General features: G+C 32.6%; 2 protein-coding genes across 2 annotated transcripts in view; one reads left to right on the top strand and one right to left on the bottom strand.

Moving 5' to 3' along the window:
• LOC111050006 (protein fem-1 homolog B) overlaps positions 1-16,879 on the bottom strand; it is a 70,001-nt gene extending 53,122 nt beyond the window's left edge. Inside the window, exons 1-4 of the mRNA XM_039421271.1 lie at positions 16,405-16,879; positions 8,384-8,561; positions 3,081-3,284; positions 662-823 (exon numbers count right to left, since the gene is read on the bottom strand). Coding sequence (XP_039277205.1) covers positions 662-823; positions 3,081-3,284; positions 8,384-8,561; positions 16,405-16,530 — 670 coding nt within the window. The 5' untranslated portion in view covers positions 16,531-16,879. The remainder of the gene's footprint in view (positions 1-661; positions 824-3,080; positions 3,285-8,383; positions 8,562-16,404) is intronic.
• A 287-nt stretch (positions 16,880-17,166) lies between these two features.
• LOC111050005 (ribosome biogenesis protein BOP1 homolog) overlaps positions 17,167-23,319 on the top strand; it is a 32,272-nt gene continuing 26,119 nt past the window's right edge. The window contains exons 1-6 of the mRNA XM_039421270.1: positions 17,167-17,351; positions 18,296-18,949; positions 19,667-19,818; positions 20,070-20,187; positions 21,499-21,651; positions 22,968-23,153. Coding sequence (XP_039277204.1) covers positions 17,274-17,351; positions 18,296-18,949; positions 19,667-19,818; positions 20,070-20,187; positions 21,499-21,651; positions 22,968-23,153 — 1,341 coding nt within the window. The 5' untranslated portion in view covers positions 17,167-17,273. The remainder of the gene's footprint in view (positions 17,352-18,295; positions 18,950-19,666; positions 19,819-20,069; positions 20,188-21,498; positions 21,652-22,967; positions 23,154-23,319) is intronic.

Below are 23,319 nucleotides of genomic sequence, written 5' to 3'. Positions count from 1 at the left end.
AAATCAGCTGTTATAATCATCCAACAGCCGTCGGTAGAATTGTTTTTCTATTTTATTTCTACTGATTGACAAAATTTCAATTCTTAATTATGCCGCGGTAAGAACGACGTCCAAACTTGTTTCTTAGAACTCGAAATTCTGTAAATTTAGAATATGCACGGGAAAATCAGCAGCAAGGAGATATACCATTCAATTTCCCAGCAAGCTGCATTCAACTATATCCAAAAATACAAACTGCTGCACAACTAACTAAGCACATAGGAAGTCCATATTGAGATATAAAAGTAAATACTGATTGTTGGATAATTTTCATAAAAAAATATAGTGCATCAGGTTAAGCTAAGGCTAAGTACACCTGTGGAGGCGCGGCATGGCGATACAAAGTGTTGATCTTATGGAGATTGTCTTTATCACACCGTTCCACGCAATGCCCGATTCAGTGTGTGAGTTCTTCCATTCAAACCAATAATTAAGAAGCACCTGGATGCAAAATGCCACATCACGCCTCCTCAGGTGTGCATCCAGCTAAAGTTTTACAAGAGATGCATGGCGGTACAAAGTTCGCCGTGCCAGCTAGTGTTTTAATAAAAGGGTACTACAAGTTTTTATATTGTTTTTATGTATATGTATATAGAATAAATGTTGAATTAATTGAATTTACCGTATTTGTTCTTGGTGATTTCGGCATTATATTGCAAAAGTTCCCTGACGATGTTGATATGGCCACACTCGGCTGCAAAGTGCATCGCTGTTTCGCCACAATAGTCTTTCTCGTCAGGGTCCACGCCTTTCTCCAGTAGGTAACTAACAATATCTCTGTTTCCTAAAAAATCAACAATTAAACAATGAATAGAAATTCTGAAGATGGATGTAACAAATCACTATCCTACAGGTGTTGGAAAGTTACTGTGCACTTGAATAGATTATGGATCAAACTACTTTTTATGTTCAAAGTGTTGAATATGTGAGTAGATGTCACTATAAGTGTTCAGTAACACTTGAAAAAGTAAAACTCATTTCAGATATTCAATGTGAAATGTTTCTCTATTTTTGGTTTTGAAGCATCTAAATTCGAAAATCTACTTGGTGAAAATAATTAATAACTGAAAATTTTATGAAGTGAAGAACTACAAGACTTAATCTATTTCAGACTATGTGTAATCATATCTAATTTTGGAAGAGGAATAGCACAAGGTTACCTTATTTTTCCTCTCCCTATCATTTTGATGATTTACTTATTGTATGAATGAATGAATTTATTCCATTTTTATATGATTTATTAGTATCTTTGAATGTGAATAACTTTGAAACGGTTTGAGGTATCGATGTGCGGTTTTCGCCATTAATTTTCTCATGAGATAATGTTTCGAAATCATGTATCATATCACCACCTTCCCATTAAAAAAAAAATGAAATTTGATTCAAAATGGCGGACAAAAATTTTGAATTAACAGAAAAGTAGGTTTTTTTTATTCAAATAGGATCCCCAAAGAAACCTACTGTCCAACTATCCTTATAGATAAAATATTACTGTTTCCATAATTTTCATCAACCTGTATATGAATACAATTTAACAAGCATAAATTATTAATACAACATGAGAAGTTACAAATTTCTGTCTGACGGAGCAATTCCTAAACGACGACTGGAACGACTCTAGCCGCTCGGCTGTAGGGCTGTAGCGACACAACAGTGCAGTGTCGATCGGCTCTGTAGTGAGGTCCACGTTATAATGGCAGTGGAGAAAGATAGGAGAAAAAAGTTGCCGATCCTTTGTGGTGTCAATGACTTCTATAGACGGTAGCTGATACAGGCTTATTGATTTAATATTAACGGTACATTCTCGTTTGAAATAATCAATTATATTTTATTAAGCAAGAAATTGTATGCTTCAATAATTTAATGAGTTTTCATAATTAAGATGAAATATTTTGTTAATTAATAATTCTACATTGTTAAAAGACGATCTGGCAACAGAGCAAAGCGAGAAAGAGATAGCACTATCCGCTTTGTTGAATGATAGACAAGGATAGCAATAGCATTGCTAATCAAACACTGCCATTATAACATGACCTCACTATAGTACACTGTATTGTTGCTCGACAGTAGGCCTACACTAGAAGACAGTAGTTTTTCTTTTTCGTGTTTTTTCAATCTATTATTGTAGTAGTGTTTATGATTCGATGGATGACTAAATTATGAATACAACAATTGATATGATATGGATTATAAATGAGTATTGGTATGAATTTTTCACAGAATGACTTGGATCAAATAATTTGTAATTGATATTATGGATATATTTTCATGATCAGTCTTTTCCACATAATCTAATCAAAGTTCAAAACAACAAAATTTAATGCAACATATAGTACAATCCACTTTGAATTATGCCTTATTACAGGAATATGATGATTTGATGATCATAAGTTGAATACGAGGACAAACCAAATAACCAACAGAAGCGCGCCTGATGGAAATATGGAAGTTCTATTTATCTTCTACACGGCTGCGCAGTTTGAAGGCGTTGCGTTCAACCGGTTTGGTTTGATTAGTGAACGTATGGCATCGTGTTCTGGTGTTATGTAAACGCGATTTAAACAACGCACTGTTATTGAATTTTTAACTACTGAGAAGTTGAATTTTTCTCAGCAGTTGAAAATTCAATAACATCGCGTTTACATAACACCAGAACACGATGCCATACGTTCACTAATCAAACCAAACCGGTTAACGCAACGCCTTCAAACTGCGCAGCCGTGTAGAGGATAAATAGAACTTCCACATTTCCATCAGGCGCGCTTCTGTTGGTTATTTGGTTTGTGCTCTACAAGCATGTGTGCATTACTTATCAGCCTACCCTCGTAACTACTCGTAGGGTATTACACGCATTTTGAACATTGCATGAACACTGAGTATCGAATGAAGAAAAGAAATAATATTTTACATGAACATGAAGAATGATTTTACAATCACCTTAGTTATAATATTTTGATTTTGGAGATTTTACAGGCATGATCTAAAATGTGTGCATCAAGCAGAAAATAGAAGATGAGATGAGAATAGGATGGTTTATTGACCTTTGAAGGCAGCAATCATGAGACACGTATTATTGTAGATATTGGCAATGGTGAGGTCGGCGCCATGCTCGGTTAGATACTTCACCACGTCCAGATATCCTTCGAAGCAAGCCGCCCTCAATGGCGTCGAGTTGGACAAAGTGGGGTGGTTGATATTCGCACCACCTTTCACTAGAATTTTCACAACATTCAAGTGGCCCGAATCTGAAACACAACACCAATATTGCACATCTCTCTGATATTCCACCACAAAATTCCTTACAATAAACAATATTAAGTAAAAATTAATGTTGAAAATTAAGAAGCATACTTCTTTTAATAACTCATTTACTAATATATTAATTATATTCGTACCTACATAATCAATAGGATATCAAGAGGTGTTTGAATAATTAAGAGATTCTCTGTACCAATTCTAAACTTGTAATTCATAACTACAAGTTTTAAAAGGAGAACTGGATTCAATTCATAGGAGTAGGGTGAGCTGATGTGAATCTTGCTACTGCTCATTTTCAAGTGATCAAGCTCTATGATTTTACTAGTTTTAAATTTAGATAGATGCAATTTATAAAATGGTGCCTTATGTTTTATGAGTGTAAATGATTAAAGCTCCTGAAGAGATTATGTAAATGGATATATCTTGGAGTAGAAAGTCATCTATTACCTTTATTGTTTTTCCTACCGTTTCATGGATGGGGTTTTTGTTCTTTCTTGTTTTGTATTTTTCTAATAATTGTATTTGGTTTTTTACAGTTATTACCATGACAGAATTTGATTTCTCTTATCAATTTCATAAAATATCCTAGTAAATAATATTAGAACATGAAATCTTGAAATCCGATTTGATCATCTGAAGTTTGTGGTTTAGCATGAAATCTTAAAGAAATATAAATTCACATAGAAAGTAATAGGCTCCACAAGATACTGAAACCTTTTGAAATTACTGGAAAGTGTCTTATTGAATGATTTAAAGATTTTTGATATCATTCAGTTATCACACACTTTGTTGTTTGCTAGGGCGCTCATACTGGGCTCCGTGCCTCCTAGTAATACATTATTTATCCAGTAGATATTCGCTTCGTTTTATTCCTCAAACATATTTTTCAATTTCAGGAATGGAAGTCTCAAAATATTCCAAGTTTATTTTGTGAAGACAATGATTTACAAATTTTAGATTACCATTATTTCAAGAAGAGTAAAATTTTTCCAAGCGTGAATTTTAATTTTAGAAATTTTCTTTGTTTGATGACTAAACTTATATATTTAAGTTCAAAAAGTACACAGAAAATGAGAAAAATGTTATCAATTGGAAGCCTGCACCCAATAAGAGTCGACTCTCAACCAACAAGATATAGTTTGATAACTTACAAACTCACCACCACAAAAAGGCTACTACTTACAATTTATCTTTACACACTATCGCTTTAAAAGTACATTTCCTTGAACCTCATCGTATTTTTCCGACAGACAAACAGTTACATAAGCAAGCAACTTCTATTTTTGTCAGAATTATTTTTACTTCTAATCGCGTTCCTCTTTCTCTACGTTTTCTTCACTTCTTGCGTCCTTTTCACACTAAGCTGCCGAAATGCGGGGTTTACAAGAGAAACTTTCAAGGCCACGATTCGGATATCATTGTTGGTATATAAAAGAGAATCCATTTATAAACAAGCAATGTACTGTGATTGTATAATATATGTTCTAACTTCTAATGAAAAATAGCCCCATATAACTAAGGTACTATATTATTCTTCATACTTAATCTCTGTAAATCTAAACCCCTATATGAAATTTAATTTTAGCTACAACAGACCACAAATTGATAATTACATACTATAATAACTCAATAGATGAACGGTAATTTGTATGTATTTTCAATTCTCGAGATTCCTTTTCAACAGTCATATTTCGTTGAATTGAATCACTTGAGATTATCTCATCAAATATTATTTGATGTAATATAATGTAATTTGATGTATATTATCTGTTTATTGACAAAATATTGTTATTTATTTTGTTTCCTATTCCTTATTGGAAAGTTTCTTCAAATTGGAACTAGAATATTGTGTAAGAAATATTTGTCAATAAGGCATGCAAAACTAAGACCTGAACATTCAAAACTATTAGCTCAAAGTAGTTCTGAGGTTATAACGGATCAAGACTATGAATAACTATGAAAATAACTATGAATAATATAAAATTATATGAAAAGGAAAAATAACAAATAAGCAAGCATATAAAACAGGATATTATAAATTGAAGCTTGACAGCACTGTTATTGAGAGTAAATTGTATTGAAAGTATAATATATCATAATTGGATTATTAAGAGAGGGAGCATTAATTAATTAATACATTAAATTATTAGACGTCAATATTTACGAATGATGAAAATTGTTCTAGTGAGACACAAGAAGAAACGACTAGTGAGATGAAATGATTTTACAGATGTACAGAAATGAGATATAGAATTTAGTTTACTTTGTTTAATACTGTGATGGAGTGAAAATAAGATTGATTAGTTTGAGAAGCGATCAAACAAAGGATTGTATTCGAGTGGTTTTAGAAATTATTTTTGAATGCTACTAGGAAGATGGGACAACAACCTTCAAGTTGGCACTAGCACAACACTGGATGAATGGCCTTTAAACTATTTCTCCCACTCCTAGACAGTTATGAATACGATTTTCAATGCTACTGGTATTAATAGTTGATATTAGATTCGATGAAAATTCCAAATCAACTTCTAAAAAAATATTCAAAATTAGACTGGGAATGAATATGAGAGAGTTCATATTCTCTACAGAATCTTTTGCAGTGATCATTTTGCAGTGAAATATAGACGAGATAAAAAGTCATAAAGGTAATTCATTACAAACAAAATAGTCGTCCGGATCATTGTAGCAAGTTATTTGTAGACATTATTGAGTAAAAAGTACATGATCAAAAGCATCATTTACATGTTAAACTTTTGTGCAGATACTGATTTATGGAAATACTAATTAAAATAAGAGATAGTAATTGTATAATAGAAATGTCTAGAGAATTACTATAGAAATAGTTCCTAGAGACATTATATGATTAGTTTTCAGATTATCTTAAAAGTGTAGGCTTAAAAGTTTTCAAGAGTAATGTAGCAATTTTCTAGTACATTACATGAAATCAATAAGTGATAGATAAAACTTCATTTCATACCTGCTTTCTTAGAGCAGAACATCTAACAGTAGATAATTAGTTGGTAAAAATACTTGAACATTTTTACTGGTTATTTATTAAAATAACTACAGAGAGTCCAAAAAGGAGTCCAGAGAGTCCAACGCACCTCACGCACCTTAGGGACTTAGCACCCAAAACAAACTTTTGTTTCATAATTTCACAAAAATTTGTTCAATACAGCTTCCATTCAAATTAAGTAAACTGATAATTTGGCCTCTAATCCTGGTGTAATTGAACAATCAAACAAATGAACAGTTGAGTTGCGCATCCTCAAATAAATAGTGTTTGTACCTAATTTTCATTGCATTCCCCTTTTTCATTTGTTTCACTTGTTTATCCATCAGTTTCTAGTGTGGTGATCTTAGGACTTATTCCACTTGTCATATTATTTTAAATACTCGTATTTTTAGACTCAAATAAGAATAATATAGCCATATTGAACACATTCTGTGAAATGATACATTGGTTTTAAAATGAAAATCTAGAATCCTTCTGGTGAGTGGCTTTTCGGACACTGATATTTATGATCAACAAAAATATATAATTACTATATCAAGTAACTAGTAATGAGCAGTCTGTGATAATTTAACATTAATTAAGAAAAGTAACAGTTATGTAAATGGCATTATAGGATTCTAATATTGAATACGAATCAGAGGATCCTGTGATTCAACATAATATATTTTCAAAATTGTGTTCACACTTTGTAGCGCAATTGAATGTTTCACAAAATAGTGAATATTGGCCGAAATAGATACCAATAATAAAATATTTGTTAAGCCTATACTAATAATAATAATAATAATAATAATATCATAGGCTGTAAATGGAGCTAGAGCAGTATGAAATTATTTCTATTTCTTTTTGTTGAACTTATTCGAAGAATTGGAAAACTTGAGCAATTGCCAGAGTTTTATTGACATTGAAACGCTGACAAAGAGTTGAGAGAGCAGACATGATAAGTATTTTAAAGTGGAAGACAAAGTTTTATAACTTGCCAGAGTTAAAGGAAAACTGAAAACGTCAACGTAAAATACATGTGTAGCTGCAAACATAAATGTTTCTCCTAGTGATTAACCTAGTGACCAAACTACGCATTGAGAAGCATCTGGCTGTTATACAAAACGCAGTATACATAAATAAATTTATAAATTAGTTTTAGTCAGAAGAAATGAATAGAAGGGAAGCAAATTTGGAGTGTGTAATAAAAATGTAATTCTTGTCTCATAGCGACTTATGTCCAGTTTCACCAAGCTCGGTTGATATATTTGAACTTGGCCAAATCAGTGACGGAAACCAAACAAGTGCACTGGAACATATGATTTCTATGGCGATAGTTAAGCCAGTTACACACACGATTTGTGGACGATGGTTTTTCCGTCCTTATGAATTCTACCAGATTAAACGGAACTTGACACATATCATCTGTATGACATCCTCTGTTTAATCTAATAGAATTTATAGGGGCGGCAAAATATCGTACGAGCAAAAGTCGATGTGTGTGTGTGTGTGTGTGTGTGTGTGTGTGTGTGTGTGTGTGTGTGTGTGTGTGTGTGTGTGTGTGTGTGTGTGTGTGTGTGTGTGTGTGCGTGTGCGGGGCTTAACTGGCTTTACAATTGATAATTCCTGAGCACACTTGTAAATTGTATCCGGCTTGAACACGTTCAAATGTATTGACAAAGCTTGCTAAAGCCGGACTTTTTGTATAATTTATGGAAGAGAATAAATGCATAATAAAAACAGTAAAATAATTCATTCACAAGACCATGCGTCTTTCAAACCGTTTAGTTAAATGAATAACGTTAGTTATAATAGTTATTCATACAATGGTTGAATCATGAGAGCCTTCAAGCTAGATAGATACGCTATAGAGCGTTACGCTTCAATTTTTGTAATTCAACAAAAATGTATGATCACGGATATGTCACACACAGTCTGGGGAGTTTTAGAAGATCACTACAGTGGAAACGCAGTAGAAATAGAAAGAAGAATATTAATGAATTGAATAAAAATTAAAACGATCAATGGAGTAATGATAGAGAAATATTATTAAAAGTGATGATGAAATATGCACAGCACAGCACAGACCTGCAGCACACCAAAGAGCACTCGCGCCCTCAACTACAACGTTTTCCACTTTGACTGAGCCTTCTAGTTCGAGATCAGGATTAAACCTCGAAATAAGAACTCTAACCACTTTCTCGTGGCCATTTTTAGCAGCAATTATCAGGGGAGTGCAGTTATCTCCATACTCTTCGGTCACTTTCTGAAACAAAAATTAAAATGAATTAATCTGATCCCATACAGCACTTTGAATGAATTTTGAGCGTTCCAGATTCTGATCCTAAATAGCTTGGGAAATTTGATACTTTATCTAACACTTTGGTCGAACCAGTTCCACCAGTAAGCCGAGATATGGTACCACGATCCATTTCCACTCTCTATTTTAGACCAATTAAAGTAAATTTATAGATATTTTTTATAGAAGCTTTCTGAGGATTTCAATATGAATTCCTTTCCTGTACAAAGATGGAAATGTTTTGAAGAAAACGAAGAATGAGGAAACTATGACTAAAGTTATCCACATTCACTGAAAAATGAAACGTTGAATAAGTTATATGTAGTGTAGCTTTACTTTTACTTTATCCGTCTTCCCAGCAGTCCTGAGGCTGCAGGAGTCGTCATGATTTATAAGGATTATCTCCTGTGTATGTAGGTGTGTTCATTTACATTTTCATCTATGTAGCAGTATGGCCGGTTGAAATAGCTTATGAATAGCTCAGGTTGAAATAGTATAATGATTGAATAGCTTAAGTTTAGTTTTGCTTTCTTTACAATTATAACCATTTTTGACAAGAGTGATAAGATACTCTATTTCGCCTACTATAATTCAATTTACTTATAAATTTCACAAAATTTTCTATTAATATGTTTGTGGATGAAACTCATTCCCAAGAAATGGTCAATTTGATCTATAGAAAGCATTTCACAAGCAACAATATTAGAAGGCATTCAAATTAAAATACGGTACATGAGAACAAGTCATAGATAGTTTATTATTGTGCGCATTTGGTTGGCAAAGGTATTTGTCCATTGTACCGTATATTATGAAATTCCCCACATTGATTCAGAATATGGAAAGTTGATCACTTACTCAGTATTAATATGTAACAATAATGCAATTATTTAAAGCACTTCCATTATAAAAGATGCATCCCGTATATTTCTACTAATCGACTGGCTGCGTGAGTTTATAAGTAAAAGTAGTCTGTGACTCCAAATATTATCAATTGACTGTGGGTAGTTTGATGACGTGTTGATCAAATAAGAAAACTAGCGCCAGGTTTTCGAATCGACAATATTATTTTGACGAGAACTCGAATCGAATGATAAGTATACTCGCGTCAAGATATATCTCAGAATGCTTGAGCTTTATGCCAGAGCGGGCCAAATAGCTGTGAGCTTTGCCACCTCTATCCGCCAATAAATAGAACAAATGCCAATCTGGTTTGATTGATGTAACCGATGAATTAATCACATCATATCAATAGTCTATATCTGAATAACTTTCATCAAATGGATTATATGAATTGCTTTGGTTTGATATCGATGGCTTCACTATCATAGGAATCATTGGAAGAGAATGTTGAAGTCACATTTTTTCATAAATATTCTGAAATGAAGTAATCAAATGGGATTACTTAATTTTAACTGATATAAACTATGAACAGTTAAAGTTAACGAAAGTTAATATAGCAGGATGATTGACTTTTTGAGAAGCTACTTTGGCTCAATATTAAATTTATTAGTTTAAACATTATTTTTATGAGGACGTTTCACCTCACGCCCAGAAGTTTTGCTTTGCAAACCTTATGGAACATAACTTCACTTCAGTGACAAAGCGAAGGATGAAGGGTTTCCAGGTTACAACCCCCACCCCCATGAACCCATAAGAGGTTGAAAATTCAAGAAGCACTGTCATGTGAAGTGAACTTAATTTTTTTCAACAAGAATATTATATTCTAGACATTGAATCTTATACGCAAATGATTTGCAATTGGGTACAGCAATGACAATCTCATTGGCAATATATTGAAATAAAACGTCTCGTGCCTGAATGTGTAATCCAAACACACGCAAAAACACAATGAAAACAAACAAAAACAATTGCCTATATGGCAGGGTATGCTAAAAAGAAGAGACAAATGATACATCTTCCGCAATGCTTTCCAATATAAAAGACAAAGGCGAAAACAGTTTGGAGTTTGGAGAAGATTAATTTATGGAACAGTGGAAAACAGAGTTGTCGAAACCAACTGTTTATAGTCTAGGAAGCCATAAGGGTGAGTGTGAGCAAAATGCTGACGCGCGACCACTGACGTTCTGCAAATTCGTGCGACTAGTCGCGTGTTAAATAAAGCCAGAAGGAATCTGATGTTTATTGATATAACTAATTACTAGACCAAATACTGAATATTTTATTGATTTCCAATTACCGTTTACACAATTGTCAAAAATAACGAAAGAAGCACTTCTCCTTTCATTCTTTCTTCTTTGAGATCAATAGATTCTTATTGTTTTGTTCATACTAGAATATGAGTCTTATGTGTCTGAATGATTGTAATAAGAGCGACTCAGTACTATTTTTTGAGGGGTGGCTTTCAATTTTTAATTTTCCATATTATGAGTTGATATTTGATAAGTTATCATTATTATGTAATGTTGAATGGTAGAATAAATTTTAAATCCAATTTCAACTTCAATAATACAATGACAATAAGTTTTAAACCCATTTTCAGAGACTGAACTTCTAAAGAACAATTTCGGGAGAGTACTCAACGTTCACTGTTCTGCTTTTCCTATCACCAAACATCATCCCACCCTATCAAATTTATGTTGACAAGGTCACTAGGTTAGGGGTTAGGTCTATGGAGGGCCCAAAATTTTCGGTCAACCCCTCACCCAATTTCAAAATGCTGGCTACGCTACTACTTCACTTTATGACAGTCTAGGAAAAATCTTTCATGAAAGTGATAAAGCTTGAATAAGCGTTCTAAACATGAAATCTCTAGTTCTATAAAAAATTAATTATTTCAGTCTCTAGTGTATGAGCAGTTTGTTTCTGTGATTAGATTTCTGTATCATGACTTATTAAGGAACAATCCTCATGGTGATTGTTCCATCGATTATCATTCAATAAAAAACATTAAGAACATTGAATGATTATTCAAAACTCTTTCAAGCTGTAATAGTATATTTCGCACCTAGGGTCGAAAATGTACGTTTTCCGGCTCGAGATCGCGGTTTTCAAGTTCGAGACGAAGTCGAGAACTTGAAGCGTTCGAAAGCCGGAAAAACATTTTTGCCTGTGTTGCGAACGCTATTTTTCGCCACACCAAAAAAAACTTCCCAATATAAAAGAAATTGAAAAATAAATAAAATTCAAACAGCCTATTATGATAGTTTGAATCTTGGTTATGACAACTTTTACTGTCAATTAATTTCAATATTGCTAATTAATAATTTACAATAGTGACCATATTTTTATACTATTAATATTTCGAATAATTGTTTGAATTTTTATAGCTCGCGCTTTGCGCCCGGTGCAATATCTCATGGATAGATGGATGAATAGAATTTTCATTATACTATTTTGAAATAATGTGATGAAAAAATTAATATAATTGCATATTTCACAGTTTTGTCTCAAAATATATCTAAAAAATTGATTGAAATTTAAATTACGGTAACTAATATAAAAAAATAGCTAATAAAAGTCGAAATTCATCGACAAAAAAAAATGTCATTGACCGAGATTCGAACCTAGATCATGTTTGTTATTCACTGAGCTTTGAGTTCTGATGTATTACGCCTTTACGCTCTCGGCCATTCCAAATTGTTGACGTAGAGGCCTGACTGATAACACTTAGCATACACGTAATACTGTAGGTACTGTGAACTAGACTTCTAAAAAAGTTTACTTCACTCCTAAAAAGTGTACAACTACACACTTTGGCTCATGACTTATATTATTAAAATTAATATTATTATCTGTCTCACAATAAAATTTTCACTCTGAATTAAGTCAGGTAACGTATGTAGGCTACTATAATATAGTGTATAGCAGCAAATTTGAAGCCAGTTTGCCGGCATTTTCACAACAAAATATTGCTCTGAAAATAGTTAAATCATAGAAAAAACATTCAAAGATTCAATCTTGAGTGGGCCTAATGTTTTCTCTATATGGTTTAATATTGAAGAAAAATTATCTAAAAGTTTTAATAATGAATTACCGAAAAATTACTAGGTATTTTTCAGTCAAGGCTGAGTTTCACCAGTAGGCTTACCTTAAACTTCAGATCTCTGCTGTATTTTCTTATTATTATTGTTTATTGTATTGCATTAAGAAGTGGAATTCGATAATAAAAAAGAAACAATTATTACTCTACCTCACTTTTAAATATTGATACAATTATTGTACTTTGATTTCAAATTCGATTCTTCACTTTTAAATACTTGCGATACGTACCTTTCTGACAATGGATAATGCAGCAAACATTATATTGTTGAGGCTATAGAGATATCATCGTATTCTATCGTTTGATATCAAAAACACAATAATAAATATCAAATTATGACACAGTAATTTATAAAATATATTATAGACATAATACCGCGATTCACGATACATAATTATATAGATTATTACAGTCGTTATGAGATTATCTCTCTATGATTTTTGTGAGATCGGACACGATCAGCTGTTATTCAAGGTTATTTTACAGCCCTAGGGCCGTAAAGTTTTACCGGCCTGGTCGGAAAACAATCACTTTCGGCCTCCATATGACGCACGTAAACCAGCTCATTACATCCAAGTGTGGCGAAAAATGTATTATAGTATCGCATGGTATTGGATAATGATTCAAATCATCCCACTTACACAAACTTACCAAACTTCCAAGTTACCGTACCTAAAAAAAGCACTTCTATAATTTATGATGTTTCAAGTAGTAAATTTGTCAATTTTCTTGTCTGATGTATTTCACAAACTGAAAGATTGTTTGAAACGTCGATAATGACTTGAAAACTAGTTGCTACTTCTATTCCACATTTTCTTTTCAATTATTGATCAATTGCATATAATGGAGTTGGGAATCGGACATGCATTCAGAAAGATAATGTATTTTTCAGAGACTAGAACATAAAATATATTTGACGCAGTGATGTGTATCAAAGATTCAAGTTTCTCTTGTTAATTCAATTCTGGGCCCGAAATATCGAAATGGCCTTGGGACAAATCTAGTCGGCAAGTTTGCTGCATCCAAGGTTCAATAAATTTGAAGAAAACGTTTGAGATTTTCTGCCGATTTATCAAGTTTCTGACAAATTCGTATTCTTTTTCTGAGGGTGATACTCACATGAACATCAGGCTTGTGCATGGGTAATGAAATGGATGATGATGATTAGATTGACCTATTCATGTTAGTTACAATACATTCTGACTTATAAACTAATTTACAGTAACTGACAGTATGGCTAATTTTTCAACAGTTTCACAACATAAGAAAAATTGAATGTAATTTAAACATCGATTGATATACTATTATAAAATGTAGCTACATATGGATGAATAAATGAATTTATTTCCTCCTCAATAATTACATAAGTAGAAATTAAATAGTATAGGCTATTGGAAATTATACTGATCACCTAACCAGTAGTGTGCTACCAAAGATTTTGCTGCAACGTTTAACGATCTCAAACAGACTAGTCAAAAAAAAAAAAATGAAAAAATAATGACATGAATACAATTTTAGCTCATTGGGAATAAGGTGGAAATAGTTTTAAAAATATTCAACAATAAGTATTCTTTTGAATGGTGTTTCGAGTAACTTGAGCTCCAAGATATTTAGTAAAATGTAGCCTACTGACAAAGCAATAATATCAAGGTAATTATCATGATAACAAGATTTGTTGTAAGAATACTTTCAACAAATATTTTTTTAAATTATTCTAAACAACATGCTGTATTTGAATAGTTTTTGCTACCTATCTAGATTTTAAAAGCTCTGGGTAATCAACAGTTTCACTATTAAGTTCGTTCGCATCTGCAGTGCTTATGAGAGGATACATTTTGAGCAATGACTTATCATTTAACAATGACGTGGGAGTATAGAATTTATTTTACTTCTTGAGTCACGCTTTCCATTTCTTCAGCAGCTCAATTCATAACTCACTATGAGGATTGCATGGGAGCTAGATTAAAACATCAAGTTATATAATACTAATACTTATAAACTGAATAATATGTATGATGCTACTCATGTATAATATACATGGATGGTCAGGCATGGAATGCCTGATAATATACTACAATAGACAACTAAGAACTCTCAGTAGAGTTTCAAGTAGAAAGTCTTGTTTTTTGCGCTATTCAATGAATTAATTAAGTTCATAGTCTGACCGCTAGTCATGGATGGGAATAAATAAATAAATCAAGGTATTCCAAATAAATATAATTTAATAAATAATTTAGTGTTTCTGCTTGTGACTTCTATAACTTACATTTATTTAGGGTTTTCTCTAGAGAACAACCAGTGTTATCTCATTCGAAATGGTAAAAGTAAACTCTAACAGTGACCACAACACATTTTGCTTGGAGCTCATGTTGGCATCATCATAATGCCATGAACATAACAGTGGCCCATAACAAGGTCTTGAATTAATAAATGCCGTTAACAAGAGGGTCACAACATGCAGTGTTGTGGTTGTAGATGATCTGAAAAACGCTGTCTAATAATAGAATGATAGCGCAGACGCATAGCCACACGTGGATAGGTAGCCTACAGTCTCACGCTGCTCAACTAAAAATATCTATTACGTTTCAACAACACACACAGGCGAGAGAGCAAGAAGTGTGATAAATAGAACATACCCGGAACAGTGACAAAACATTACTTGAATACTAGTCACATTTTGTTTGTTCCCAAGAGAAAATTCCTGAGGGAAGGTCGGGGAGTACTGTATCCGTTTTCAGGCAATCATGACTAGCCATTTACAACTCATCTTTCAAATAAGAAACAGCAACTGACTGGGATTTAAAAACTTCAAATGTTATAATCCTACTTGAAAGATATTAAATATGAATCAGCAACTGGAATATTATCAATAGCAAATCTTTTAACCCTACTCTAAAGACAATAACTTGGAAATTTAGACACTAGCCTGGAGTGTTAAACTTTAAATGAATTTGGTAGACTAGTCTAATCAAGATTAACATCAGTATAATTTTTTCTATCATATATGAGTTAGGCTTTGGGCTATCTACCTAAAAAACGTTAGCAATGGGTACGCAATAAATAATCTCAATAATATGCGCTATGCTTTATATAAGTTATGTAATTGCAATTATTTCACTATTATAAAAATAGTTACCGTATAATAGTCCTTGGTTTTTATGACTCACATAACAATAGTTACCTAAATCAATTTATAGGCTACTCCAATATACTGTAACCTTACCTCTTAACAGCAATTCTTTACATTACGCACCTTTAATGTGTAATTCCTAAGCGACAACTCTAGCCGCACGACTAGAAACGAGTTGTCACGGCTGGAGTACATAACCTATTAATTTATTTACTTTAATAATTCAATGGATATGTATCGTTAAAGCAATATAGTGGCAGAATGCCGTCATATCGTTTAAACAAAACAAAGATCTAATGATTCATTCAAAAAAATAAAATTAGCCTATAGTATTAAACTTATTTTATTCTTCAGCCGCAACAATTGTAACCACGGTGCACTAGTGGCCTGGCTAGTAATCGATGAGAACTCTTAAATTAATAACAAGAAACATTACAAGATTTGTAAAAAATGATATTATTTAGTCTATATAATATATTATACTATAAGAAGATTGATCAAAAAGATAGCAACAGTAAATAGAACAAGATTCCAGATTAAAATTCCAAATAATCTAGTCATTGGAATGGAAATGTAAATATTATTTATGTAGCCGGTAAAAGCTGATACTAAGAAGTGGGAATAGTTTCATACAGCCTATCAAAATATAAAATAACTTGATTAAAATCCAGTTGAATTACCTGAGATAAAACTTCATTGATAACGTCTGGATGTTTTCCTTCCAATAATGATACAATAGTCATAGCTAAACCATCTCTGGCAGCGTACCACACTTTCATTTTGAAACACAGAGGAATACTTGACATTATGATGGTTGATACAATTTGTTCTGATTTCACCAAAAACAACAAAGAAATTTAGAAAAACTAAAACTTGACGAATTCAATAGGTCTAATTACTTGTCACTAAGCAAAAATTAATTAATTCCACAAACGATTACAGTATTAATCAAGATGAAATATGTCATCAAAAATAACTAGCTTGAAGTCCAATTGATCTAGCATTTTGCTGAAATAAGAATGGAAGCTCCATTTGCAATTTCTCTTCTAAACGTGTTCAAAACCGACGGCCTGGTGCTGGTACAAAAACAAAACCCCACTTTTGTATTTTGAAAAAGAAAAATCCTCCTTCGGTCCTTGCAAGTTGCAACAAATTGAGGCAAGAACAGGATTACAACTGAACAAAACTGTCAAAAATCAGCTGATTTGATTTCAATAACTACTTTCAATTTCATAATATCATAAATCTTACAATAACGATTACAATTTTCCTACAATTCATGCTAACAATTCTTTTTATTCAATAACTAGCTATTATTGATTAATGATTCTTGTTAGAAGAAGGTAATGAGTGATATAAAATGCTGATCCTTAGGGGACTATCGATCTTTTTTTTACAATCACTTGTTGATATGTCCAGTCGATTATCAATGTCGATATGTGAACATTCGACATTTTTTATTATAAACAGGAGAAGAGGAATACAATCCTACAATCTTTGGTTATGTTTGATGTTTTATTACATTCTCTAAGTAGTTTATTCTTTTAAAATGGTTGCAAATAAGCAGAAATTGAAAAGAAAATATTCTTCTGATAAGAAAACTAATGTTTCATCAGAATCTGCTGAGGTAATTAAAATTCTAAACTTTTCATAAAATAAATTGAGGTTATATCGTAATTACACTTTTATTCCACGTGGTGTAAATAACCCAACAAATTCGTATTTCCTCTATTCAGTATTATTCTACGAAATATATGTTCTTATTCTTTCATTTTTTTCTATTTAGAAAGGCTCTTAATTAATCTAATTTAATTATAGTGTTCACCCAAGACCAAGGTTCAAACCTATTACTTAAGCATGTTATGTTCTATTACTTAACCCTTAGGGGCTAAAGTGTACGCCTCAATTTTTGGTTGTGATCGATTTAGTATGTCATTTTGAACACAAAATCACAACAAATAAACGGCGGTCACTCATCATAAATTAAAAAAATTAATTTAGTTTTACTAACCTCACTTGGTTCACATTTCAAACACCTCTAATGTATTAGTTTAAGAAAGCTAAGGTTAGGGACAGCTTTAGGTTAGGAAAAGCTTCAGGTTAGAAAAGTTTTAGTTAGGAAAAGCTTTAGGTTAGGGAAGTTTAGCTTAGGAAAACGTAGATGAGGAAAATCATAATTTGATGATTTCAATAGTCAAAAAAGCAGCCACTTATAGGTTAAATGCATGTAAAATTGTGCTACTTTGAACTTGGTTTATTTTAAAAACAATAGTGACCGCCGTTTAATTTTTGTGATTTTGTGCTCAAAATAACATACTAAATCGATCCCAACCAAAAATTTGATGACTTGTATGTTGGGCTTCTCATAATAGGCCTTAATCCAAATTTTGGTTGCAGTTGCAGCCAAAAAATAATCATTGTTCAGTTACATGTCGTTGTCCTACGTCAATCTAATAAGTTTCTACTCTTTAAAATAATTGAAAAGTTTCTGTAGCCCAAAGTTTTTTCAGGCTTCATAACTCACTTCAAATTTCATAGCTCACATCATAATGTGTTAATTGTTTATTTCAGGATGTTAAGGTTGAAAATGGAAGTTTGTCTAATAAGATCAAAAATGGAAGCTTTACGGGTGAAGATGCAGAAGATTTAGACATCGGCATTGATGAAGGTTTGGACGAGGAAGATGACTCTGATGACTCCGTAGATGGTGACGAGTCTGATGGCTCAGACTCAGTCTATTCTGAAGATGACTCTGCCGATGAAGATAGTGTCGAAGACGAAGATGAAGAAGAGGAAGAAAGTGACCAAGACAACGATGACGAAGAAGAAGTATTCAATGAAAGTGACAATGACTCAATCCTAGTTTTTAGCAGTGACGATGAAAATAATGCTGATAGTGGCTCTAATACAGACTCAAGTGATGAAAAAGAAGTAAAAACCGGGAATGAAACTAAGAAAGTTGACAAGTCAAGTAAAGGAAAAGCCAATGCTAATTTAGACAGCACAGTTAGTTCTATTGAAAAAATGAAACTGAAATCTCCCTCAGCTAACAATAAGAAGTTGCAAAAAAAATTGGAAAGATTCAACAAGAAAGGTTTAAATCAGAAATCACAAAATGATAAGAAAGAAGAGGTCATTGGTGGGGATTCTTCACCAGCTGCGAACAGCAAATTGCAGTCAATCGTGAAGGACGAATATGCCAGTGGAGATACGTCTGATGAAGAGGTAGGATTTTTTTTAGGCTATGCTAATTAGTTTTTATTTTTGACAGATCATTGGATCATCTAAAAGGAGATAAAAAATAAACATATGAATAATAAACGCTTCGAGCCAAGCTCTGATTAGATCTAATAAATACAATAAAAATCATGAGTGTGTTATAAGTAAACAAAAATGTTGATTGATTCTGTATTAAAAATAATTTGAAACCTTATTCGGTCTTACGGTCTCATCTTATTCAATTGATTATTTGAGCTGATTTTTGAGTTGATTTTTGTATTATTATTGCAATTTTTTAACACTTCTACTTGAGCAGAAATTCTAGAGCTTGTCAGTCAGTGATTGATTCTCTTTCGTTCATTGATAAAAGTTTTATTTCATTTAATAGGCAACTTTTATTATAGGTTGCATTGTACAGAACAATGTGACTTGAAAAATAATTTCACGCTCTCATCCATAGGTTCTTGTAAGATAATATATTCCCTCAATAAAGCAATTGAAATTTTTATCTCGATTCTCCCATTATTTCAAATAAAACTTATGTGTTGATTGGGTTTTATCAGTAATTTAATTCATGCTAAAGATGAGCCATGAAAAGTTTGTAATTGCATGACATTTGATTTCATATGATGTATGCTCATTTTAGGAAACTATTATTTAATCGTTTTTTAATATATAGGCCTAAATTATTTTTAAAGATTCATCATGGTTTATTGTTTGCAGGATATTCGTAATACAATTGGCAATATCCCTGTGAACTGGTATGATGACTACAAGCACATTGGCTATGACTGGGAAGGAAAGAAGATTATAAAGCCTGATCATGGAGATAAGTTGGATTACTTCCTTCGGCGTATGGAGGATCCTAATTTCTGGTACCTATTCACGCTAATTTTTATCAATAACCTGTCTGTCATAGAAGACCATTGCACTAGAAAGAATTCAGCAATAAAAGAAGACTTTAAAATGAATAATATTGTATAATGAAAGTCTAATTACATTTTTCAAATAAAATTTACTCACAATACAAGAAAATGCATGAATTAATATTATACTTAGAAGTAGGCCTACAGAAACCGTTTATCAATTGACTTTAATATTTTCAATATGTTTTATAATTTCGCAGGCGAACTGTCAGAGATCCGAAAACTGGCCAAGATGTTGTTCTAAGTGACAAGGATGTGCAATTGATTCATCGGTTGGAAAGTCAGAAGATACCTGATGAAGCTTATGATGAATACGCTGTAAGTTGATGAATATACTTTTATTAATCTCAGTACATGTTTCAGCTTATAAGACGCTGTCAATTTTTTTTAAGCTGGACATTCAATGTTGAAATCTTCTTACCAACTTAACGTTGTTGTGAATTTTTCAAATTTCTGACTGTGAAGAATGTTTCTCTTGCTTGGTTGATGTGTAGGCCTATCCATAATTCCATATTCAAATCATAGAAGCTTTTATATGAATATTTAAATAGCCTGAGTCCAGAAAATTATTATATGTCGTGGATATTATACGAGGGTCATTTTTTCAACCTCCAATCACCTATCATAGGACACAGAAGACCGGTATGGGAGCGATTTTCACAGAGCTGAACAGCTAATAATCCCCTTCAAAGGCCCTGTAATTGGTACGGCCATATCATCAATTTTTGTCGAGTTAAAGACCCAGAAACATGGCCGCCTTACTAGAGTCTACCGCCAAGTGCTGTGCTAGTATGCGTAGCGTTCCTCTTTTTTGCAAGCATATAGCATAAATCCAACTAATAATGATTCAAGTTCATGCAGGAAACATTATACCATAAGTGGTGATTTTGTGCGTGAATGTTGTTGAAAAATTAAAGACACCAGTTGAAATGACTTCTGGAATCGACGTGATTCATGACAACTCGGCCTCATAGTGCTGGTTCAACCACAAGGCTTCTCCAGCTTAGTTATCAAATGGGATAATTATTCCGATCACCCACCATACAAACTTGTTCACTAGTAACGTATACCTTCCCCTAATCTTAATATATGACTTTGAGGGCAGAGCTTCCAAACTAACGAGGAGCTTCAAAACAACGCCATAGCCCACTTAAACTCACTTGGCGGCAACATTTCATGAACAGGATTTTGGTAGGCTGGTACACTGGTAATACAAATGCCCAAATCTTCACGTAACTAATTATGTTGAAGAAAATCATAAGTCTTAGTAACTTTTAGTTCAAAAAATGGTTGTTTTTCTATACATTCATTTTTTTATTTATGGCCAATCGGAGGTTGGAAAAATTGACCCTCGTATGTTATTTAAAACAATACTATAGATGTATAGATGGATTAGAAAGTGATAAATATATTGCATAGTCTAGTGGAACTATCATGAACATATTGGAAGATATTGAGCTTCCTCAATGATACATCCTCTCTACCAAACCGGATAAATTCTAAATGAGAATATTCTTTTTAGTATAATTCATCTAGTGAAATTCTTCAGACAATAACCTTTCATACTATAAAATTCATTACCGTGTTCATGTTAGCAGCTCCTTATTTTTGTGAATTTCACTTTTTCAGCCCTGGATAGAGTGGTTTACATCAGAAGTTATGAAAATGCCTTTGAGGAAGTTCCCTGACTCTAAAAAGTCGTTTATTCCCAGCTTGGATGAAAAACGTAAAGTAGCCAAGATGGTTCATGCTTTGAAGATGGGTTGGATGAAATCGTCAAAGGTAAATATCTAACATTTTTAATCATTATTTTCTTTCATTTGCTATCAAATTGACTTGAACATTTGATCATCGAGATAATATTCTCTAATTACTGGTATGTTTTTTAGAATGAGAAAAATTATCTGATATGATGAGTTTGAAATGTGATTCTCTCCTATGAAGCTTATTTTCACTTTATCAATAATTACTGCTGCTTTCACACTTGTTGATTGTCGGCAGACATTCATAGTCATGACTCCCAGAATGCCCTTTGATTGGCTGATTCTCACCACACCAACAGCTGATTGTTAGCCAATCAGAGGACATTCTGGCTTGTCTCTTCATAGTTCTAGATGTTGATTCCTTGAATCACAAGTCATTACTGGCCTGTTCCATCTAAATCCATTACTGGATTGCTATAACGGAACGTTCTCTTCAATTATTTCTTCAATATTGAGGAAGAAGACAGCAACGATTTGCATTATGATGAAATCAGTATTGTCATTCCATTCACTTGATCACTTCTTCGAGTTTAGGTTTGTGTCGACGAACTGATTGAAACAATAATTTACACAATTCACTGGTCGTTGGTCCAATCCAGTCACTAGGTGTAGGAAATGTCTTGATGATGAATGATACATTTTTAGCATTTTTTAAACATACTTTTTGACAACCAAACTTGTGCCCTTGAATTGTTCCAAAAACTACAATATGAATATTTGGAAATAGCAACCGCAATTTCCATGTAGAAATTTCGAATTATGCTTAGATTTGTTTATTCATCTATTTTAATAAATTTCAACTAGAATTCCAAAAAAATTTCAAATTGGTCATTTTGTAAAACCTGTAGCAGCCGTAATTTTCATCGTAGCTTAGATTTGTTCTGTTATATATATATATATATATATATATATATATATATATATATATTAATAAATTTCATCTAGAACTCCTGTACTTTAATGTAGTTCCTAAGGGTTTGTTTGGCTGGCATAGCCCCAAATTGTGCGTGAAGTTTTGGGTTCGAAATTTTCTAGTTTTATTCAAAACTGTAAAATTTAGTTATTCATGATATATATAAATACAGTATTTTTAATTGAATATCTGTTTGGTCTTTGATGTGTAAATTGATATTCTAATAAGTGATAGTAACTTAACCTATATTATGATTTGAACTGTAGTATAAATTTGGAAAAGGATAGTTTAGTGCATAAGCTTGTGCCTTCTCATATAAGTATAATAATTATTGTACATAAATACACGAATTCCTCGTTTATCATTATATTCTAATTTTTTTGAAAGTCCAACCCACAATCATGTTTTTTTCTGAATTTCAGCAAATAAGGAAAGAAAATCAAATGAAAGACGAGAAAGGGCCTGAATTTTACATGCTGTGGCAGAGTGATGACGTAGCAGAAGAGATGAGGAGGATTCACAGGCACATTCCAGCTCCAAAGCGACCTCTGCCAGGTCATGCTGAGTCATACAATCCTCCCGAAGAGTACTTGTTCACCGAAAAAGAGGTGATTATTTTCTAATTTTATACCAGTCTACATAAGAAGAGTTGAGCTTGCAGTAATTATCATCATCTGGTTGACGAATACTTTACTTTCTAGTTGATAAAAATGCTATCAGGCAAACTGATTCTTTGCATTCATACGCTACTATGCTGCCCTATAGTGAGGTCCA

The sequence above is a fragment of the Nilaparvata lugens genome, chromosome 2, assembly GCF_014356525.2.
Source record: "Nilaparvata lugens isolate BPH chromosome 2, ASM1435652v1, whole genome shotgun sequence".
NCBI classification, from domain to species: domain Eukaryota; kingdom Metazoa; phylum Arthropoda; class Insecta; order Hemiptera; family Delphacidae; genus Nilaparvata; species Nilaparvata lugens.
This window is presented reverse-complemented; position numbering and strand designations above follow the sequence as displayed.